Source organism: Cydia strobilella, chromosome 1 (genome assembly GCF_947568885.1).
Source record: "Cydia strobilella chromosome 1, ilCydStro3.1, whole genome shotgun sequence".
NCBI lineage: Eukaryota > Metazoa > Arthropoda > Insecta > Lepidoptera > Tortricidae > Cydia > Cydia strobilella.
Genome location: NC_086041.1, coordinates 30231622 through 30253188, shown reverse-complemented (window position 1 = coordinate 30253188; position 21567 = coordinate 30231622). Strand labels below are relative to the sequence as shown.

At 37.1% G+C, this 21567-nt stretch overlaps 1 protein-coding gene across 2 annotated transcripts in view; it reads right to left on the bottom strand.

The window, feature by feature from the left end:
- Positions 1-21567, bottom strand: part of LOC134743508 (uncharacterized) — a 140610-nt gene that overhangs the window by 53780 nt on the left and 65263 nt on the right. Inside the window, exons 4-5 of one of the 2 annotated variants that reach the window (XM_063676979.1) lie at positions 18260-18346; positions 12432-12584 (exon numbers count right to left, since the gene is read on the bottom strand). In XM_063676979.1, the coding sequence (XP_063533049.1) occupies positions 12432-12584; positions 18260-18346 (240 nt within the window). The remainder of the gene's footprint in view (positions 1-12431; positions 12585-18259; positions 18347-21567) is intronic. The other variant, XM_063676989.1, reaches the window with a different exon arrangement.

The following is a 21567-nucleotide window of genomic DNA, read 5'->3' as shown; positions in this document are numbered from 1 at the left end:
GGGCGAGTCCGACTCGCACTTGGCCGTTTTTTTCTAATAGTAACCATGGAAGAAAGAGAAAACAACGAAAACTACCAGATCGCTAAAATCAATAAGTGACAGAGCTTTATAACTTCCGAGCGTAACTCACGACCCAGATTGTGCAACTTAGACTTATGTGGAGGTGAAACAATACCCGTAAAACTCCGTAAAAAGTAAAAAGAGAAAAATGTTAAGAACACGAGCATTATCGGTAAATAGTCACGATGTAGTTGGGTTACGTCATTTCGTGATCGATTGGTTTTGTTTAAATGTAGTTTAAGCTAAGTCAACTCACTTTCTTTACTTTTATTTCAGTTTAGTTATGAAACGGCGATGGCACGCTTCGCAATATCTCGTGTGCCGCGATTATTTTTTTCAAATAGTGTCCCTCGTACGCGGATCCGCTTTGTGTTTGGATTTGTGGAATTCTTGTTAAGACCTTTCTGTCGAGCGAGCGTGATGCCTATTTGAAATGTTTCTAATTCGGAATTTCAAAAAGTGCCAGAAAGGTCTGCTTACGTGTCTACGCGATCATTTTCAGTTCGCTGGACAGCAAATAGGATAAATAATAAGACAAATCGGCCATGTCATCGCCTCGTAAGGGTTCCATTTCTTTATTAGGGGGTTTTGGCTTTTAAAAAAAACGTAATATGAAAATATTTGCGAGATATTATGGTATTTAGCCTAAACTTAGAGCCATACTCAACATTATTAATTGCCAAAACAACAGAATAAAATGTGGATCTAAAAGTGGATTAGCCCATTTATCTAGAAGGTGTAAAGTTGTAATTGTAAATATTTAAATTGACAGCAATAAATAAGTACGGGAAGATCAAAACAAGCGGACAAAGGCGTCGAAGCTAGAAACAAAGAAACTACATTAAAATTGGCTTCTCTAATTGGTCGGCGTTTGGACGGGATGGATTTAAAACTACATATATTTAAATAGGAATATCTGTCGGTTCAAAGCGGAACAGAAGCACAATAGAATCACCGAAACAGTAGATTGACTATCTACACAGAAGTAAGTACAGATTTACACTCTTATTCATAAACGCGCTACAAGCCTAAATAACCTAATGATCGTTTGTCAATCTGTCATTTGGACTTATGTATTTGTAAGAAAAGGATAAAACATAAATTAACTAATTGAGGCTGGTAATTGCACTAATTGGTAGCGCTTTAATGAATAAGGGGGTTAAGCATTAACAAGTGAATGTCATAAAAAGTAAGAAACAGGATTCACGGTAAAAACCTGAATTTTTTGATGGCTATATTCTCAAGATTACTTCATAAAAACCTATAATATTACCAACTACTACATTTTGATTTTTTAATTTAATGCATGATAAGTTAAGGTTCAGGGCGAGAGCCACTGACAGTACTTTTTGTGTATTTTAAACTAACGATTACATAGGCCGCTATAGAATTTATAAGTATGTAACAGAAAAGGGATTTTATGTAATTGTATTACGATAAAATGCAATGGTGTGTAATCATAAGTTTCTAATACCTAGACTAGACTGAGACTATTTTTTTTTATTAGCCAACTTTGGTGCCCCACTGCTGGGCAAAGGCCTCCCCTCGTTTTTTCCACTCGACCCTGTCATCGGCACCTTCCCACCATTTGGGACTATTATTTATTAATAGAAAACTCAATAACAGCTGATCGATTCAAAGAAACGAACGGTCAATTCTTGGCGGCGGCGTTTGCTTTACAATGTGCCTACATTGTTTCCATCGCTTACCCGAAGCATAGAGTAACTTATACTAGAGCGGTACTGTCATAGTAAATTTTGTAAACCCAGTAAATTCACTGCCATCTGTCGACTCTTAAAACTAAAAATTAAGATTTATAAAAATACGATAAAATGTATTTAAATATGGATAAATGATTTTTTTTTATTTGCATTAATTATTTTTATGATTTTGACCCATGTTCTTTCACCGATATGCGTCAAAATTGTTAAATAACAAACGAAACCGTCAACGCCATCTATACGACAGTAGGCCAAAGCTAGTAGCGCCCTCTGAACGAGAATTATATTTTCTTGATTTTCGAGGCACGTTTTTTCCTTAGACTGTATCCATCTATTACGGAGTTATATCTATCTTTGCCCGAAGTCAAGGTACTGATTACAATCTCTGCACCGCGTCCCAAAGCGTAACAGAACCGTTAATGGGCGAGGAATCCGTGGTAGATCGAGCTTCCGCGGTTAGCTAAGGTTACAACCTCAGCTCTAAACATGTATACAATTTACTACCTTATGCCATTGGAATAAAGCACAAATATGTATATATGTTTGTGATTGGGTGTACATACGTATCTTCTGAGTCAAAATGACATGTTTTAGTAAAGAATTAGTGACGGATACAACCTTATACGAATACAACTGAGAAGTAATAGCTTCATGGTCGGAAAATGTTTTAATTATTATCATCCAAGACGAACACGTTTTTTTACGGAAACGGAGATAAAATTTAACGGTTATATCTCCGTTTGTAACACAAAGTATTAAAAATAGTAACTAAGTGACTATTGTCTGTTGCTTTGCAGTAGTGCGCTGTCAAGTTCAAAGTTTGCTGTTAGACAACATGGAAACAACAAAACATACTCTTCTGGAATGCAAGCAAGTAGAACTATATAGGACGGGAAAGGTCTCCGTGTACACTAAAGAAGGCAGTTGGCAACCAGCTTAGCACGGTAAGCATTTTTATCGCCTGTCACCATGCTTGTCACGTTCTAATAAGTATTTAAGTGCGAAAATGACAGCCATAGGGACACCGCTGGAAACCTTTCTAGATTTCGTGGAGGAGCAGGGGTGGTTAGAGTAGCGCTACCTCGTTTTCACGCAGAAGAGGCACAATGGTTGTTGATTTTCTAAAAATGCCCGGTGAAACTAACTACTGTTAGATACCTACTTATTATTGATCTTCTGTTGGTCGTGCACATACTATTAAGTCCTGTTAGGTTTTGGACTTTTTCTAATATATTTTATTCACAAATTGCTAGCATACGTGATTCAAATAAATAGTGCTTCAGATTCCGGCGCGTCACGCACATATAAATAAAATAGGCCAAGTATGCCGATCGGGTCCGGATATTTTATTTCATTTACGGTATAAGTACATATTTGTTTGTACTTCTTTTGTAAACGGTGTGGGGAGTGCGATAAAGAGTGTATTGTATTTGCAATAGAGCTAAAAATGATAGACTGAGATAGATGTCATATACCAAAAAACAAGTGACGAAGCCTACAGTGGTGAAGTCGGGATCAAAATATTTCAAAATATGTACATAGTTAGTACACAAATCAAAACATTTGAAAAAATATTTTTTTGATTTGTTCCCAAGGCATAATGCTTAAGATTTGAAGTAAGAGAAACCTAAATAATTGACCAACAATTTCGCAACAGTTATATGGCGTGGACAAAACCACGAGATAACCCACACACATAATTAAGACTTTCGCTGACGAGAATTCTCAGAACAATGTACGTAGTCAGGACGAAAGGAAGCCGTAAATAATGCCTCGGCCCGGCCTTTTCCGGACGAGCTTTGACAATTTCGACAATTCTGACAACGATGACAGCTTAACGAGACAAACTTCATAAAGCGTTTTTATTGACTGAATGAACGGCTACTTTGTTTTCTTGGGCGCAAAGTTATTATTATGATTAGTCCAAATTTAGCGTTTCAGTGAAATGTAGAAAGTGAGTTGTGATATTTTTATTAGTTTGGTAACTAAGCCTAATATTTGATATTTGGGTCAATTAATTTTTGGAAGAAGTTATTTTATTTTAAGTGGACGAGAAAACATTGAAACAGTTAATTAAATCATTATGAACTGTAACTCGGTATCTGTGTGTTTATCACAGATATCGATACCTACCCTAATTCACGCTCATAGTTACCTACCTACATAATTATGTACGAGGAAAATTTTGTTGTAATTAAGACTTTTGGTATCAATATTTGCTTACTATATACAAATCAAAGAGAATAGATTGTATAGAGGGTTATTGTCATAGTAAATTTTGTAGTCACAGTAAATTTTGTGCCATCTATCGACACACGATTAAAACTAAAAATGTATAAAAATATGAAAAAAATGTATATATGTATATATATGGATATATGGATATACGTAAAAAACCATGGCCTAAGCAAAATCGAAAGTAAAAGGAAAAGTTAAACTCATTTCAACGCATTATCAGATTTACATATCAGCAATTTACGTCAATATCGTAAAACCGTTTCATTATTTCAGGCTAAAGTAAACCATAATCCAACAGGGCATGATATATTTTTCAGTAACGGTATTGAGACTGATATGGGGTGTGAAAAGGAATTGCAACCGTACGTAATTGTTAAAATATGGTAGCTACGGATCCGGTTATCTTCATATGGTGTTAATTAACGTAATTAATCTGAAATCGAATACGTATACCATATACGGAATGAAAAGATAACGTGAAATTTGTCTTTATAACTTTTTTTAATAAGCTAACATACTGGTGCTCCGGCAATCATTTGACACAAATCACTAATCAGAGCAAACGCGGATAAATTACTGATTTTCATCTATAAGATCGATCATAATTAAGCGATGCTCCTTCTCCAAGAGGCGATTGTGAGTTATTCGCGCTGCATGGTGGGCGCTACTACTTGTAATCGCCGCCTGGACAAGGATACTAGTACAATTCCTTACTTTTCAGGACTATAACCCGAAAATCGAAGATATGCGAAGGATAGAAGGATATGGAAGAGCCATACAGAAGCAAATAGATGAAACTTCGATTTATCCCCGTCAAAAAGAGTCCTCGTTAAGATCGAAATTCATTTAGGACCACTTGCACCATTCCACTAACCCGGGGTTAACCGGTTAAACCTGGAGTTACCATGATTACCAATACAATTTATCACTTGGTTAACGGTTTAACCGCTTAACCCCGGGTTAGTGGGATGGTGCAAGTGGGCCTTAGGCACTAATTCTTTATTCATTTATTTAGATGAATGGTATTTAAGGATTATGTTCGGTTCTTTTCTTGTTTTATAGAACGCTATTTGATGCAATTATGACTGATCAGATGCAATTATGTAAATAGGTAAGCGTTTATGGGCACATTCATTAACTTTTACGACGTCCATTTCAAAACAAAGTTCATATTAAATTTATTATTTTAGATTGTTTTTGAAAGAGCACATTAAGGATGCAATTTCCCAATGATTGTGGGCACAACCCACGGCTGGGCATAACACACTTTCTTCCATTGAAAGAACAAACCACCTACGACCATTGATTTGGAACAAATTACGATGACTGCATGAGTAAGCAAGGTAGAGAGCTAGCCAAGTCGTTGTTAAACTGAAAAAAAAATGCATAAAGCAAATTTTACTTATGCCCATTTCATTTCAGCAAACTTATAGTTATGTTACTTATCCATACTAATGTATTTTTTTATCATTTATTGCGTTAATATTGTGCCAATGCTCGCGGGCATAGGGCCAATAATTTTGGCAATAGATTTTAACCGGCAATAAAGTAATTCGGTATCGTCCATATGAATCGATATGTTGATATTGTTGTTAATAATACTTAATAGAAGTTTGTTCGGACTTTTATACGTTTATGCCTTACGAACACGAGGTTCGAAGAGAACTTGGCTATTTTTTTACATTCGCTTCTTCTGTGTGGTACCGGTTTCAAAAATTAAGGCGGAAACTTTGTAGCTTCGCGAATTATGTAACATTGTAAATGTTCTGCCACACGGCACGTTACAGGCGAATTTGCATACGCACTAATATATAGACATACATACATGTCAGTCCCACTAGATATGCCTTTCTAATTACTTAATCCAATCAGGCGACTTGTGAAATAATTTTACGGCGATTTTATGGTGATTTGTGACTTGGCTCCAGTTTTTTTGAGGACGTAAACATTTTTTTGAGCAATAATTAAGTCATCTTTTGGTTTTAATAGAAAACTTGATTTTGAAACTTCAACGGAGATGCAGGCAAATATGATGCCTCGCTGCCTGCAAACCTACCGCGCAGACCAGTCAAAAATAATATACATAATCAAACCCTCAAAAACGCTCCAAGTGCTGAAGTTTTGATGGACACTTGATGTAAAATTGTTTATTTTTCTACTTGGGGAGCTCTGCATATGTGACATTACCTACCCATATGTACGTGTGTTAACGTTCACCTAATTTATAACCGCACAGTTCACACACTTATCAATCTACCATCTGCTAGCAATTGTTCACACATTCTCAGAACCGGACAAAGGATCTTACGCTTGCAGAAACAATATACAAACCATCCCACGGGATACGGTTAATTAGGCCAGGAACAAATAAAGGATCGATAATGGAGTCAACAGTCAATGGAAGGGCTGTGCCACCCACCGCGCGTTTATAAATGGCAATGCATCCGTGCTGAGCAAGTGCAATTGTGATAGGATTTTATTTTAAGGGTTGAATGGAAGTGTTGTGATCATGTTGTGATTGTAGGTTACTGTACTGTTTTGATATCATAAAGGATTCAGTCAGGACGTATGGTTCAAACTATCAGAGTGGCGACTTTTTCTTGCAAAATGGGGTTAGAAAGTGTAACTTACATTCGCGGACACAATATAGTTGTTTATTTATATATATGTAGTAGTAGTTTTTATGTACCTACAATCAATTCCTGTCCCGTTCCTGCGATAAGGCCGCCACTGCCATGTTTCTGTTCATTGTCCGCAAAATATTATTGTATGGGAAGTTTCAACATTATCTTTTGGTGTTTGAGTGACTATGATTCAATTGTGGTTGGCGTTGAACACCTGTATTATGAATACCTGTACAAGCTTCTTAGACTAAATACTATTAAAATATAGTGTGTCAAGTGACTTTGGAACTGTTTTACGCCGGCTCGTAACAATGCGGTTCTCGGATTTAATATCCTTTATCTAACATTTGCCGGTGCTTATTTGGTGAGAGAAAACATCATGGAAGAAAACTGTCTAACCACAAGAAAACTTCGTTTTCCCTGTGCATTGGTAGTTCTGATGACAGGTGATTTCTAAAAAAAAAATACCAACATCAAGCTTTGGGATTAGGTTGCCGAGTGAACTGCAAATTCAGCCTGCCTTAGTCGAAATAAGAAAATACAAATAATTTTCAAGAATGCTAATTGTGTAAAGTACGGTTTGGTTTTTACCTTTCATTCGTCGATTGACAGGACTGATGCCCCATTTCAGCTCCTCGATTTCAGTGCAAATATTAAGTTCACTGAAGTATATCTTCTGCTGTATCTTCCTCCGGGTGTCCGGTTGGAAGAAAGAGACGAATTTGTGCAACGGACTCATTCTTCAATTGTTTATTTTAACGCCGCGCAGATTCAGATTCGGTTTGAAAAGAGAACAGTTTCGTAACGGTTGTTTTGAGGTCAATGATCGTGCGCTATTAATAGCTTAAATTGCAATTGTTTTTTATCACATATTTAACAGTATTCGGAGTTATGATTGAAAAAAGTCGTTGTTAATACACTTAGTCTTGTTTCATTTTTGTGTTAATTATCATAATTTTTTCTAACAGTAAAGTTATTTTATGAATTATTACTATTATTTAAAAAAAACTAAGCATTTGATTCCAAACACAACTTATCTTCAACTTCGCTAAGCCACATTATTAAATTCATATTCGTACTTTTCAACACTTTTTTCTTTAAATATAGGTAAATTACTAGGTTATCGGCCAAGTGCAAGCAGGTAGCGGTGCACGGTGCGGGCCCGCAAGCTATATTTCTGTCGCCGACCTGCGCGTGCGACAGTCACGGCACTTTTGACTGTGCGCGTACTTTCCTCGCCCGGCCGGCACTTTCGTGCGCGCGAAATGTCAAGCCGATTATGAGCTAAACAGTACGATTATGAAAAAAAACATTAGAAGCGGCCAAGTGTGAGTCGTTTGCGAAATTAGTATTCCGTAATACATTTAAGTATGAAACATTCAGAACGGAACCGAAGCGGTTGTAAACTTATTACACTTTTTATTTTTATCTATATATATACAGGATGGAAAAAATTAATGGGCCCTGGAGGGAAAGTGCGTTAAAACCTTATGTTAAAAATAAAAGAATGTTTCCTTTAAGTAAAATGTGCTAACTTAAGGTTTAAAGGCACTTTCCCTCCAGGGCCCATAATTTTTTTCCGCACTGTATATATGCGCGTGTCCCGACTGACTGACTGACTAATTCAAAATTAGTCAGTCAGTCAGGACACGCGCATATAATTCATCAACACAGAGATGAAACTACAAAAGATAGAAAGTTGAAATTTGCACACCAGGTTGCAATTATACCTATAAAGTGTACAAGAGATAAGAAGCGATTTTGAGAAATTCAACCCCAAAAAGGCGGTTAAAAATGGGATGAAAGTTTGTATGGGGATCAAGTTTTAATATGCTCTAAGAATTTGAAACTTTGTAAAAAGGTATTTTATTAAAAATCAAGAAAACTCATTTCAGCGTTTTTGAAAATCCTTCCCCTAAGGTAGTTAAAAAAAGGGTTGAAAGTTAGTATGTAGATCAAACATTTTTTTGAGCGCGGGACTTGAATCTGTGTATAAAGGCATATTATTAGAATAAGAGAAAAGTAATTTTAGTATGGGGTTCAATTTTTATTTGAAGCTTTGAACTCGGAAAATTATTAAAAAAGAAGAAAACAAATTTCAGCGTTTTTGAAAATTCATCCCCCAAGGTGGTGAAAAAGAACTTTCTTCTAAGGGGGTTAAATATCATGCTTTGTATAATTATTAACAAATGATTAACCGTCCCTAATGCTCTTTTGCTGCATAATGTTATACTGTGCTCATGTAGAATATATAACCACAAACATAGAAATCACGCGTACGAAGTCGCGGGCAGCAGCTAGTGTATAATAAAACATAATAATATAATATTAATAATCTAACGATTCTAACATAATAATAAGTTACTAACCAAAGGCTATTACTTAATTTAAGTAACTACATAACTTACACAAGAAATCTTATCTCTTAAACAACTAGTCTAACGAGACTCGTTTTACGTATATATATGTTCCTCAAGTTATTGTAGACGGATGGACGGATTAAAAAAAATGTTTGTCTGTAAGAGTACAATTCCACAGGTTTTCATTAATTCAGGATCTGATGACGGTATCATGAACCAGAGGGAACTCTACAAGTATTACAGAGACAGTGTTTTGGAAATGTTTCACAGTAACTCGTACATTTGCTCTTTGAAGTACCATTTGGTGAATTATAACAGCTACTAACTAACTAGAAACTAACTCCACAACGAAAAATATTTCACGTTTGGCTAAGGTCAATGTGGAAAAGACCGGCACAACATTTTTGGTTGGGAAGACCGTCATATATGACACTATAGGACAAGAATTCTCGTATTGAATACTATTGCTTATAAATAATAATAATATATTCTTTATTGTGCACCACATAATGAAAAAAAGAATACAGATAAAGAACACACATTACATACACACAGTCAGAAAGGAAGAACTTCACTCCTTCTGCTCTAACGACCTTCTATATGTGGAAAATATAGTAATACGGATCGCCAAAAATGCAGCGAAAACTAAAAACTCGCATTACTTGACGAATTCAACGTACTACTCGGCGCGAAAGTGTAGCGACCGAGCAAAAAAACAAAAGGCATACGAATGTTGAATTTACGATGACATATAAGACTATTCAGCATTAAACGGTGGAATAATCAGACCAAAACGAAGCACTAACGTTATACGAAGGTTTCTAAAAGAGTTTTACGTCTGCGAAATAGCTAAGTTGTAAAACAAGTTAATATTTATAGCAGTGAAACTGAAAAGCAAGTCGATTAACTGTGTACATTAAATGTATACTTAAAAGATTCGTCTAAGTGAAATTAGAATTATATTCACCACACCAGCTCGTAAAGGCTCTTTTTATCCTTCAAAAGCTGATGAGAAAGCGGCATTTTATCCACGTTGATTTTTATGATATAGGAGGCAAAAGAGCAGACGAATCGCCTAATGGTAAGCGATTACCGTCGCCTATGGACAAGAGACAACATCGTTCTATTGAAATATTGTGGCATCGTTTATTTGCTTTTGAGGTATAGTCGCCATCAGAGCGGTCAAGGTGCTCACAAATATCTGAATACGCTTGAAGGCATTAAAAAAAATTCATTTATATCGGACAATTTGGAATCCATATATCACAATTCACATATCAAATAAAAAATATTAAAATTGAAATTCAATCAACTTTAGAAATTCAAATAACTTTAGAAATTCAAATTATAATTACAACATTGTTGTTTCATTACGTGCCCAGATATTTTTGAGCACCTCGGCCGCTTCGATATATCTGATGGCGACTGTACTAGCATCGGGATAAAATAAAACAAATGAATACCTGTCCTGACCTCTGGCAAAAAACATTTAAAGAAAGTCAAAGTCCGCAAGAGACCAGAAAAGTAAAAGCGTTATTGCATTAATAACCTCGTCGGCGCCTCGCTCCACTATTTGTTAACGGGGCCCAATTAATAAGTCCAATTATGGACTATGACATGACACAGTGCAACACAGTAAAGATTTGAGTTTCGTAACTATCAATGGCTAAAAGTTTTTCATCGTGTTTTTATTTAAATACTTACTTACTCCGTTGGCTCAGCGACGACAGCGACCCTAAATGAGACTTGGCCGCCCATTGGTGACTCGAAGTTCACAGAGATCCGCCTCCACCATGTCGCACCAGCGACAAAGCGATTTAAATACTATACATATGTACATGCAAAATAATGTTAACAATACCTACTTATATTATCGACTAAAGCAAATATTAGTATAAGTTTAATTTTATTGTACTTTAATTTTTACTCTTATTTTTACCTTATTGTTCTATGGACTTCTGTCTGAATTAAAGTGATTTTAGTTTATTTATTTTATTTTATTTTTATTACATATATCCGTCCGTCCAACTAAGTTTGAGGTAGGTATAGTTCATACGTTAGCCCAATTGCGGATTAGGTATATAGGTTAGATATATAACTAGGATATATATAATAGATATATAACTAGGAGGCAGCATATACGCGTTGCTAATTTTTATGATCACCTGTCAATTTCTGAAAAGAATCTTTCATATCATATAGATTATTTGCACAGCCAGCTATTATTATGCAGCCAGGGTTCAAATTATCTATCAATCGAATTTACGGAGCAAAATCTTTTTAGGGTTCCGTACCCAAAGGGTAAAAACGGGACCCTATTACTAAGACTCCTCTGTCCGTCTGTCTGTCACCAGGCTGTATCTCATGAACCGTGATAGCAAGACAGTTGAAATTTTCACAGATGATGTATTTCTGTTGCCGCTATAACAACAAATACTAAACTACGGAACTCTCGGTGGGCGAGACCGCCTCGCATTAGTCCGATTTTTTTATTTACACATTTTAGTGCAGCTAATGAAATTACTTATTCAACGAGTGTTCCGTGTGTAGCCGTGGAGCTTTACGTTAAATAGTTAAACATGTAAATCTACCAGCTTTCATAGTCAAGAGCTAGTTACTTCCAGCTGCCGCACGCAACTTCCACTATTAATATCAGCGCCATCTATAATAGACAGTCGAAACTAATAAATAAGAAAACTGCAATCGTCTGAGCACTGGTCCGAAAACTCCGAAAGCGAGCGCGGTAGTTTACCAGTTTAGCAATAGATGGCAGCACAAGGCCGGTTTAGCATCACTCGAACGTTTCTTTGCGTACTTTCGCAGCAATCCAAGTCAATCATTATGTGGATAGAATAGAATGGATAGAATAGAATGGATAGAATAGAATGGATAGAATAGAATGTTTAATGGGAGGTAAGTATGAAATGAATTAGCTATTACGATTTTACGATACACTGAGGTAGAAATGTAATTTAAATGGATTTCGAGTAGTTTATTGTTGCTAGTTGTATGTATTTCTCATGCTTTTCGAGTGGCAAGTATGGATCGAAAACGATAGGCGGTTTTCTGTTTATACCGCATATCATTTTCGATCGAAAATCATCAGCCCACCACAGACTGATGATTTTATGATTATACGCAGGCACAAGACAACGCAATGTGTGGTGGATCTTTATTATTGTCGGACAATGGACGTCATTCGACTATAAAACCTCTACAGTCATAACGTTTATCCAGTTTGCATTATCAGCACTTGGCACGGCCCTTAGTATCCTCTTTCATAAGACGAATGGAATTGGCCGGTCGAAGTTTTTACCGATGGCACCAGCATAGGTTTTTTCTTGTCAATCCTATGAATTGTGCCAAATTCTTTTTTTAATAGCCTGGATTTTTAAGTCATCAAAACCTTTGTTTGCCCAATGACGTACCTTTGTTGTTGTTAGTCGGCAATGTATTCGGCCTCTGCGCTGGAGTGCGCCTCGCCGCGGGCTTGCGCGGCGACGGCGGCGGCGCAAGAGACGTACGCGCACGCACTGCGACCGGTGAAGATGACAGCTTCGGAACGACGCCATTTTTCTTCGCTGAAAGAGGAAACGTTGAATGTTAGAGTGGTATAAGAATGAGGAACAAGGGAGGGGAGTTAAGAGCCCGGAAATCTCGATTCTCCATACAAACGTAGTTACACTCTCATTTTAAAACGACTAGCTAGATTTCTCTGAAACTTTGTACTTACAATAGGATAAGGTATATGTAGGTCTGTAATTAGTTTATGTAGCTTCAGATACAATAGTAAACAAAATACAGCGAATTTAAGTTTTTCATACAAAACTTGTTTTTGCACCATTTCGTTTGTTTTATATACTAGAGCTATATAAACTAATTACAGACCTAGATATACCTCATGTTATTTTATGTGCGAAGTTTCATTACAATCCAACACAGAACGAAACTCCGTTTGTATGGAAAGGTGTAATTCGGCCGAGCTTGCGGGGGACTCTTAGTACCTAGTAGAATTACCTACTACAACATCGAATCTAGAATTTAATAAGATATTGTCCATGTCCAGACTTAGAACCACGAGAGCTTGGCTAGAGTTGCATTGGTGTCATTTTGTTGGTTGTTATTATAATTGATTGGTGTAATGTCATAGAATCGAAATATGTTTTTTTTAATAGAATCGAAATATGTTTTTTTTAATAATGAATAACGGAAATGTATAAAAGCTGAGCTGCTTCAGGTGAGAATCGAAATCACTGCTTTGGGTCACCTGTTCACCGTTTTACCAGGTAAACTACCGAAAACAAAAATAAGGTAATTTACACAATTTGCAGGTATAACAAATGAACGTCTAATGCATTCACTGTAGGCAGGTATTATGACCTCCCTTTAAACAAACAGCGCAATCAGTCAAGCTCCAAGACTAAATCCACCGCCACAAACCTTACTATACAGATACACCTACGATAGTCATTGAAAGCAAAACTAAATATAAAACCTAATCTGCCGTCCTTAACACAAAAGAAGTAAGCGTATGAAAACCACACCACACCACAGACTTACACCGTTATTAAATAAGCAAATCAGTAATGCCTCCGTGAATGGCCCCGTACGATAATCGAACCAGTTGTAAACGTCTTTTTGACATGCCATTTTGAATTTTAACAGCATTTAAATAAGGTGCTCCTAAGTGAGATAACATCAACGTTTGACACACTTTTAAAGGACAACCTGAGGCATTGTCTATCGTTAATAGTTTGCGTAAGTTGTTGCAAAATTACAGGCGCAAAGCAGCTTAGCAGGAGTCTGTTATAAGTTATAAGGCACTTGGACAAACATTTGTGATCCTTTTTACATTGAGATAAGGTCTACTAAATGTCTACTAAGTATGTATTGTAGTTTGAGTTTCTTTTATTTACACACCTGGTTACATACAGTTATGATGGATCGATTTGGATCAACGCTAATATCCGTTGCATGATTATAGCATGTAGCTTGTAATTTGCATGCATGGATCAGGTAGATGCATATACAAATCGTATCTAATATTTAGTTTCATAATAAAAAAACCCCGGGAGAATTTGTTATAGTATTATACATTCCTCGGATGTCGCTTTTAACATTTGTCTATCATAATGATCGTGACCATCATTTTTAACATATAAGTATAAAGCGAAATTGACATAATAGGTGATAAAATTGCAACCATAAATATTGCACGCGATTATATGATGGACACGTCACGGAATAAAGAATGAGCGCGCCGACGGCGTTATACGGTAGTACTATTAGTTATTCTGTGGTTATACCAGGGGTGCGAAACTCGGCCTAACTCGGCTCCGTTCGGCTCATCATTGCTCCAAGCAATTATTAGGGTTGGCACAACTTGACGTCCCTTCACGTGCACGACCACAGATAAGATAATGACTTGAATTTTGACAACCCTAAATAGCCGAAAAGGATAGTGCCATATTCGAAAGGCATGATTCGACTCTAAACCGCTGTTTAACTTCGGTTTTGTAGGAAGTTTCCTTTCTGTTCGGTAGTACTATTATTTATTCTGTGGTTATACACGTGATAAAACAAAATCTCACTTGTCAACACCACGCGATCAAAAAAGACTTACATTTGACCCAAATGTCGTTATCACGATTCACGATGCTATGTTATGCGACCGTCACATCCAGACTTTTTTCGAAAATAGATACGTTATTATGTATGTCATAAAATCAAACTCATGTCGCAACATATACCTACAGATAGCCGCTAAAGCCTAAAGCGGAACATGTGAGCTAAATATAGAGAGTGAAGTAAAAGTGTCGACCAGTTAGCAAGTGATATAGTGATAGATATCATACTAGACTAGACTTCCTGGTCAGACGGCCGTACAGTCGCTACCAACAGGCGTATCGTATAGCCCTAGGGCAGGTTTGACACAGCAAACATCAGCGTTGTTCTAGTACAGTCTAGATGACTGCGAAAGTGGCAAAATAAAATATATCGCAACATATCATTATTTCTATAAGGTAACAAATGTGTGGTACAACATATTTTGCCACTCGGGCTGTCACTGTATGTTTTTTTTAATACCACGTCGGTGGCTAACAAGCATACCGCCCGCCTGATGGACGCTTGCAACTCCAGAGGTGTTACATGAGCGTTGCCAACCTTTTAAATATGGATGGTATAGAAAGGATGCCAACCTCTTATGGCAGAATTGTTGCAAAAGTGACCGCTTTCAGCTTTAAATAATAGTTCCTAATCTCTCCGGTGGCGCTAGGTAGGCTCTGGGACATGAGTATAACATGAACCATATAAGGCAACAAATAAACCGACCAAATTACGTAGGTTGTTTTTGATAGTATTTCGGTGTATGGTGGCGCCGCCTAATTACTGTTTTTTTATGGACACTTTTCATACATAGAGATTTGGCTCCTTTATATAGTCTCCAGCTTTTAAAAACCGGTTATGATGACTTTAGTTTATTTAACATGTCACCAAAGAGGCGCAAATCAATCCATTGGGGCAAATGGCTAATGTGGTATGAAGGAACCGCAGATATTATTACAAAATTAACCCAAACACTAAAGTAAGAACACGAAGAATTTGAGGGGAAAATAGAAATGAAAATAAGTCGACGGAATTACATTAAAATTTTATATTTCGAAATATAAAACTTTACACTACGAAAATGACTTTTGCAAATAACTCACAATATAAATAGAATTTGCCCCTTGAACCACAAACATTTCGTTTTACGCAAGTTGTTTTGACAGTGAGTGTACCGAACATATTGACAGGTTCCGATCGAACGACACTTCCTACGGCTAAGGTCTTTGACTTTTGTTTCCACTTTCGACGTATGTAGCTATACTAACATATAAGTCTTGAAATATAGAGAGAAGCGATCGATGATTAAAAGGAATCACATACAGGTTAAAGCTCATAAATAGTATGCAGGAGATAAGAATTGTATATTTAAAATGACTGACTGTTGTTGTGTGTGTGGCATTCGTAAGGCACGATACCAGTGACAAACGAATTTCCCAGCCAATTTGTTTTACGAACGAATTTCCCAGCCAACTATTACTTGTAGCCATAGTAAAACATCAAAGAAACCTAGGTACATAAAAAGTCAAAATGAATGCTGATGGCCGTGAAATGGCATACAAAACTATCCGCATTAGGGACAGTTCGTCAAAACGTGTCATTTCCTCTTGTGTTGTCACTAACAACGATAAAATTCTAGGTTTTGGGAAACGTGAACCACAGGATTTCTTTCAATAACCCATCTATCATAAATCATAATATATATTCTAGTAGACACCTGAAGAGTATTACTTACAAAATAAAAAAGAAAATTACCCTTTTTTAACATCTACTTTGTATGAATGTAATCGTCCCAATTAAAAACATATCCCTGCGATATATGCAAAATGTATCATGTTTCATGTGGTAATACCACAGCGATACTATTATACCACAGTGGTATAATAGTATCGCTGCGTGGAGGTATTTTGGAGCTTAGGCTATTAACCGTCTATATCCGGGACTATTTGGATTTATGAAAACCCACAAGCGAAATTCATCGCCATAGTTACAACGCAGGTTCTCAATACTTTCTTCAAACATTTTGCTGGTTATTTTTTTGAATGTTCAGCCTTGAAAATTAATAGTACAATTTAACCTTGAAACGGAAACACCAACAGTGCGTGTCCAAAGTTACTACCAAGTTACTACAGTTCGGCGACTCCCTATTCGCGACCCTCCACAATGTGTTGAGTCATCTTTTACGTAGGGGTGACTCAACTTAAGTACCTAGTCAGTTAACCAGCATTTTACCCGTAGCTTCCGATGTTTAAAACGTTCCGTTTTTCGGGGAACTAAGTAGCGTATTATTCAGTAAAAGTAACAGGTCACCGTCGTTGCATTAGTTATAAAAACATAGAAGTATTAAATAGGTTTGATTGCAAAACTTCTACTTTTTTAAACAATGCAATACAATACAAATATTTTTAGTGCTCACCAGCAATAGCTTTATAACCCTTTATAAGCATTAGTAAAATGTACCTAAATCGTTAACGTTTAGTATATTGGAGGAAATACGCCCGTTTTCCCAAATGTTTTTGATCCGTATAGTCTAGTATATCTTCTTACAACACTTAAATTAACAGGGCCAATAGTTTCTACAGAATTTTCCGGTAGGTACATATTTCACTAGACTTATATTGACCGGGATATAGACCGTGATTACCTTTTTAGGGTTCCGTACCCAAAGGGTAAAAACGGGACCCTATTACTAAGACCGCTGTCCGTCTGTCTGTGTCTGTCTGTCACCAGGCTGTATCTCATGAACCGTGATAGCTAGACAGTTGAAATTTTCACAGATGATGTATTTCTGTTGCCGCTATAACAACAAATACTAAAAACAGAATAATATAAATATTTAAATGGGGCTCCCATACAATAAACGTGATTTTTTTGGCTGTTTTTTTTACGTAATGGTATGGAACCCTTCGTGCGCGAGTCCGACTCGCACTTGGCCGGTTTTTTATTATTGTTTTTGAGCTCGCGATATGTTAAGTCTGAATCTTTCAAAACAGGTACATATTTTGTGATATTTGTGTAAATACCGGGTGTGTCCTGTAACACGAGCATAAAATTCAACTGTAAGCTATACTCCTAAAACTGGCCAACATTTGTTCACCGACTTTTATAAATAATGACGACTTCAGACTTCTTATTTTTATACAAATTCAATATTGTCTTCAATGTACGCCGCTACGCCGTCATCAGTGTAAATGGCGTTGCTTGTCCTGCTTTAAACATAAAGCGGCCGTCTCCATACAAAATAACAATACGGCTAAATAGTATTTTGTATGGAGACGGCCGCTATATGAAGTCACCGCTATCCTAGGAAAACAGAGCTTTACAATAAACTTTTAAGTGTGCTAAAAATACAACTACAGGTTATTTGTAAAAGAAGATGTTGGTCAGTTTAAGGAGTACAACCTACAGTTTAATTTTTTGCTCGTATTACAGGACACACCCGGTATATGAAGGATCTCAAAGATGGCTATTTCGTAAATAGTTCTCGCGTATTCCTAGCTAGTTAGCAAGGCTGATCGTAATATGAGCATCGTTAGGGTAGTATTAAGAGCTCAAATAATTCTAAAATTTTCTAAATTTTGTCAATTTGTTGCGTAAATTAACAAGAGGGAACGCAGATTTATTAAAATGGTCTAAAGGGATGACTCACCCTGGGCGGGCGGCTGCGGCGGGGTCGGGGGCGGGCGGGCAGGCGGGGGCGTCGGCGCTGCGACGCTGTCCCGCTTCTTGCCGTTTCCTGGAAAGAGAAAGCATGAGATGAATGGGGTGTTGAGTGATGTAAGGCTATATGTCACATACGAGTTCATACTTGTCGATTTTTCGTACGTTATAGTTATAGCTTTAAGCCTACCATATCGCGAGTTAATTAATTGTGATATGTGACATCATAGCCACCTAGTTGTAACATTAAGCAAATAGTCGACATGTAACCAACCAGGTATCTTAAACTTTGACTCTTCTTACACCAAATATTATAGCGAAATAACAATATGGAAGCCAACAGGCATATGATTAATCAATCAAATTGGCCCCTGACCGTTTAAAGACATTTTTTTTTGTTGCCCAGGAAAAATCTTCGAAAGATTCCCCAGCGCCAGGGGGAGACACTGAGGATATGTGAGATATCTACTCACTAAAAAACCTGGGGTGTTCGTCTCTCTGCCTTTGGGGTGGTCACTCATCCGCAACCCCACCAGCAGCTGCCCATTAGGACCCATCGCCGGGTGGATGTTTGCACGAAACCACCATTATGGGCATGTCCGAACACTGGGCATGCCTACCAACCCGAGGACCTCTTCCCTATGGGTGACAGACGCCCCGTGTCTGCCACCCAGAGGTCAATGTTAAGGTGGCAAGCGTCTGTCGTACGCAGCACGCCTGCGTCTGGTTCTACAGCGGCGCATTGGGTCAGCCTCAACCTGGAACCGTTTAAAAACCTAACTGAACTCTATATTCATGGCAACAATAAAGCCATTTCTTTGATTGTTTCGCCGACTCGGCAAAAACAGTTTTTAGACTTATAATAATTGAATGTTTGTATGTTACGTCTATTATGTATTAAATAATAACACCCACATCGTGAAAGTGTAACATTGCCTACAAAAAGTATTGTATAATAGAACCAAGTTAAAACACAGCTCGTACAAACAATTAAAAACCTTACTACGATGGCATAACAGGTTTTCTGTGTGAAATGGTAAGTTTTTGCGAAGTCACATTGCGACATACTTAGTCAAGTATCTCAAATGTCGTGAAGAAGACATCGTGGGAAGACTAGATGCGCAAAGATAAGACAAAAACTACACGAAAACTAAAAAGCGTTTATCTTCATAAGTAATTGATCTTTGTTTTTAGCAGCCTTAAAGGGCTTATAAAATTTTGCTAAATTTAGGATTCTAAATGATTTAGAATCCTAAATTAGTAAAGTGTAATCGCGTTTAGCAAGTAAGGATATCCTTATTAGGAGCAAGGATGGTTTCCGACAAGCTAAATGATTTTAGCATCCTAGTTAGGATAGGTGTAATAATATTTAGTGCAGAAAGTCGCCTACGACGGGCGGACGTGTCTAAATTTAGAATTCTCGTGACTACATTTAGAACAGTGTAATCAGAAGCGTCCATTCTATCCTAAGCAGTCAAATTAGGATGACTAAATTTAGCAGTGTAATAAGCCCTTAAGGGCTTTTACCAACGTTCACATTGCTGATTCTTAACATCTTCCTTTATAAGCCCTTTTTCGCTCAGATCTTTATTGATTGATGATTCTTAGGTTTTTTACAGTAAATATTTACTTGCTAGTGAAGTTATATCACTAAACCTCTAAGAAGCCACGTGCCTTGCCGGGATTAGAACCCGTAGGGCTTCAAAGCAGGCATGTGGTCACAACATACGAATATGAGTATGCGTCGTATACAAGTATGTTTCGTAACATTATTGTCTTTTACATGTTTATAAATCTATGTAACATGTGCATTTTATGAGTAATTACATAGTATTGGTTCAATAAACAATTGTGTAATAGTGATGTGATATTTACAAACAAATTATTGTAAATAAGTGGACATTCTGACTCTTGCCATTTCAATTACTTACTCTTTCATCATTCAAGTACTTATAAGTAAATAATCCAAAATATTATAAGAAGTATAATAGAGCCACAAATCACAGCAGTTAATGCTTGTTTTAGTCACCAACACTCTAGTCTAGTTCATAAATATTCTAATAGTTCACTGACATAAATTAGTTCATTGTTCTTGATTTTAACAGAAAGGTCACGGTAGTATGAAGTGTGGTTAACCTCCAGAATCAAAGCGTTGTCCATAATTAGAAGCCTAATAATAAATTCGGTTAATAATTCACATAGACATTCATTGAACTATGATTGCTCAGTAACAACAAACTATTAGGTATGCATTATTGGTCGCACGCTTGGTGGTAACGCTGCGTTTTACAGGGGCCCACTGACTATCAGTCCGCCGGACGATATCGACCTGTCAGTTAGAACAAAAATTTGACAGTTCCGAACAACTGACAGGCCGATATCGTCCGGCGGACTGATAGTCAGTGGGCCCCTTAAGCGAACAACTCGCGAACGCGAAGCGAAGCGGCGCGACGCGAGGCGCGACGCTGCGGGCCCACGGCGTTCGTGTTCGCAACGAGATCGCCCACGTAGGACACTTTTATATATAGGTATCAAAGGATTGATTCACCCCGCGCCGCATCGCTTCGCTTCGCGTTAGCGTGTTGTTCGCCTACGTAGTACGCCGCGTAAAGTGGTTCTTGTTCGCTGATTTTTATTGCGATTCCATACCTAAAGGGTAAAAACGGGACCCTATTTCTAAGACTCCACTGTCCGTCTGTCTCACTGTCTGTCACAAGGCTGTATCTCATGAACCGTGATAGCTAGACAATTGAAATTTTCAGATGATGTATTTCAGCTGTTGCCGATATAACAACAATTTATTTATTGTGTAAGTATTTATTAATAAACATTTCTTAGTTTTCTTATATTATAAATAAATTACCGTGTCAACTGCACATTCTGTTGTATTCTGCTTCGGTTTTGCTTTTATGTTCTGTGTTGTTTTGTGTTTGTTTTACGTGTCAATGGGTACACTGAAAATCAGCGTCGTATCGTAACACTACTCATGTGCTGCGACACATGCTGAATGTTATCCTTTTCTGGAACCACTCGCAACACTGTAGCTTCTAACTTACCTAGATTTAAGCCTATTTTAATGTTGTTGTGTATGTGTGTTTCGAATAAAGCATCATTCATTCATTCAAATACTAAAAACAGAATAAAATAAATATTTATGCAGGCTCCAATACAACAAACGTGATTTTTTTGCCGTTTTATGCATAATGGTACGGAACCCTTTGTGCGCGAGTCCGACTCGCACTTGGCCGGTTTTTTAACTACTCGTATACCTTCAGTATTTCCATTTCAGTTATAAAC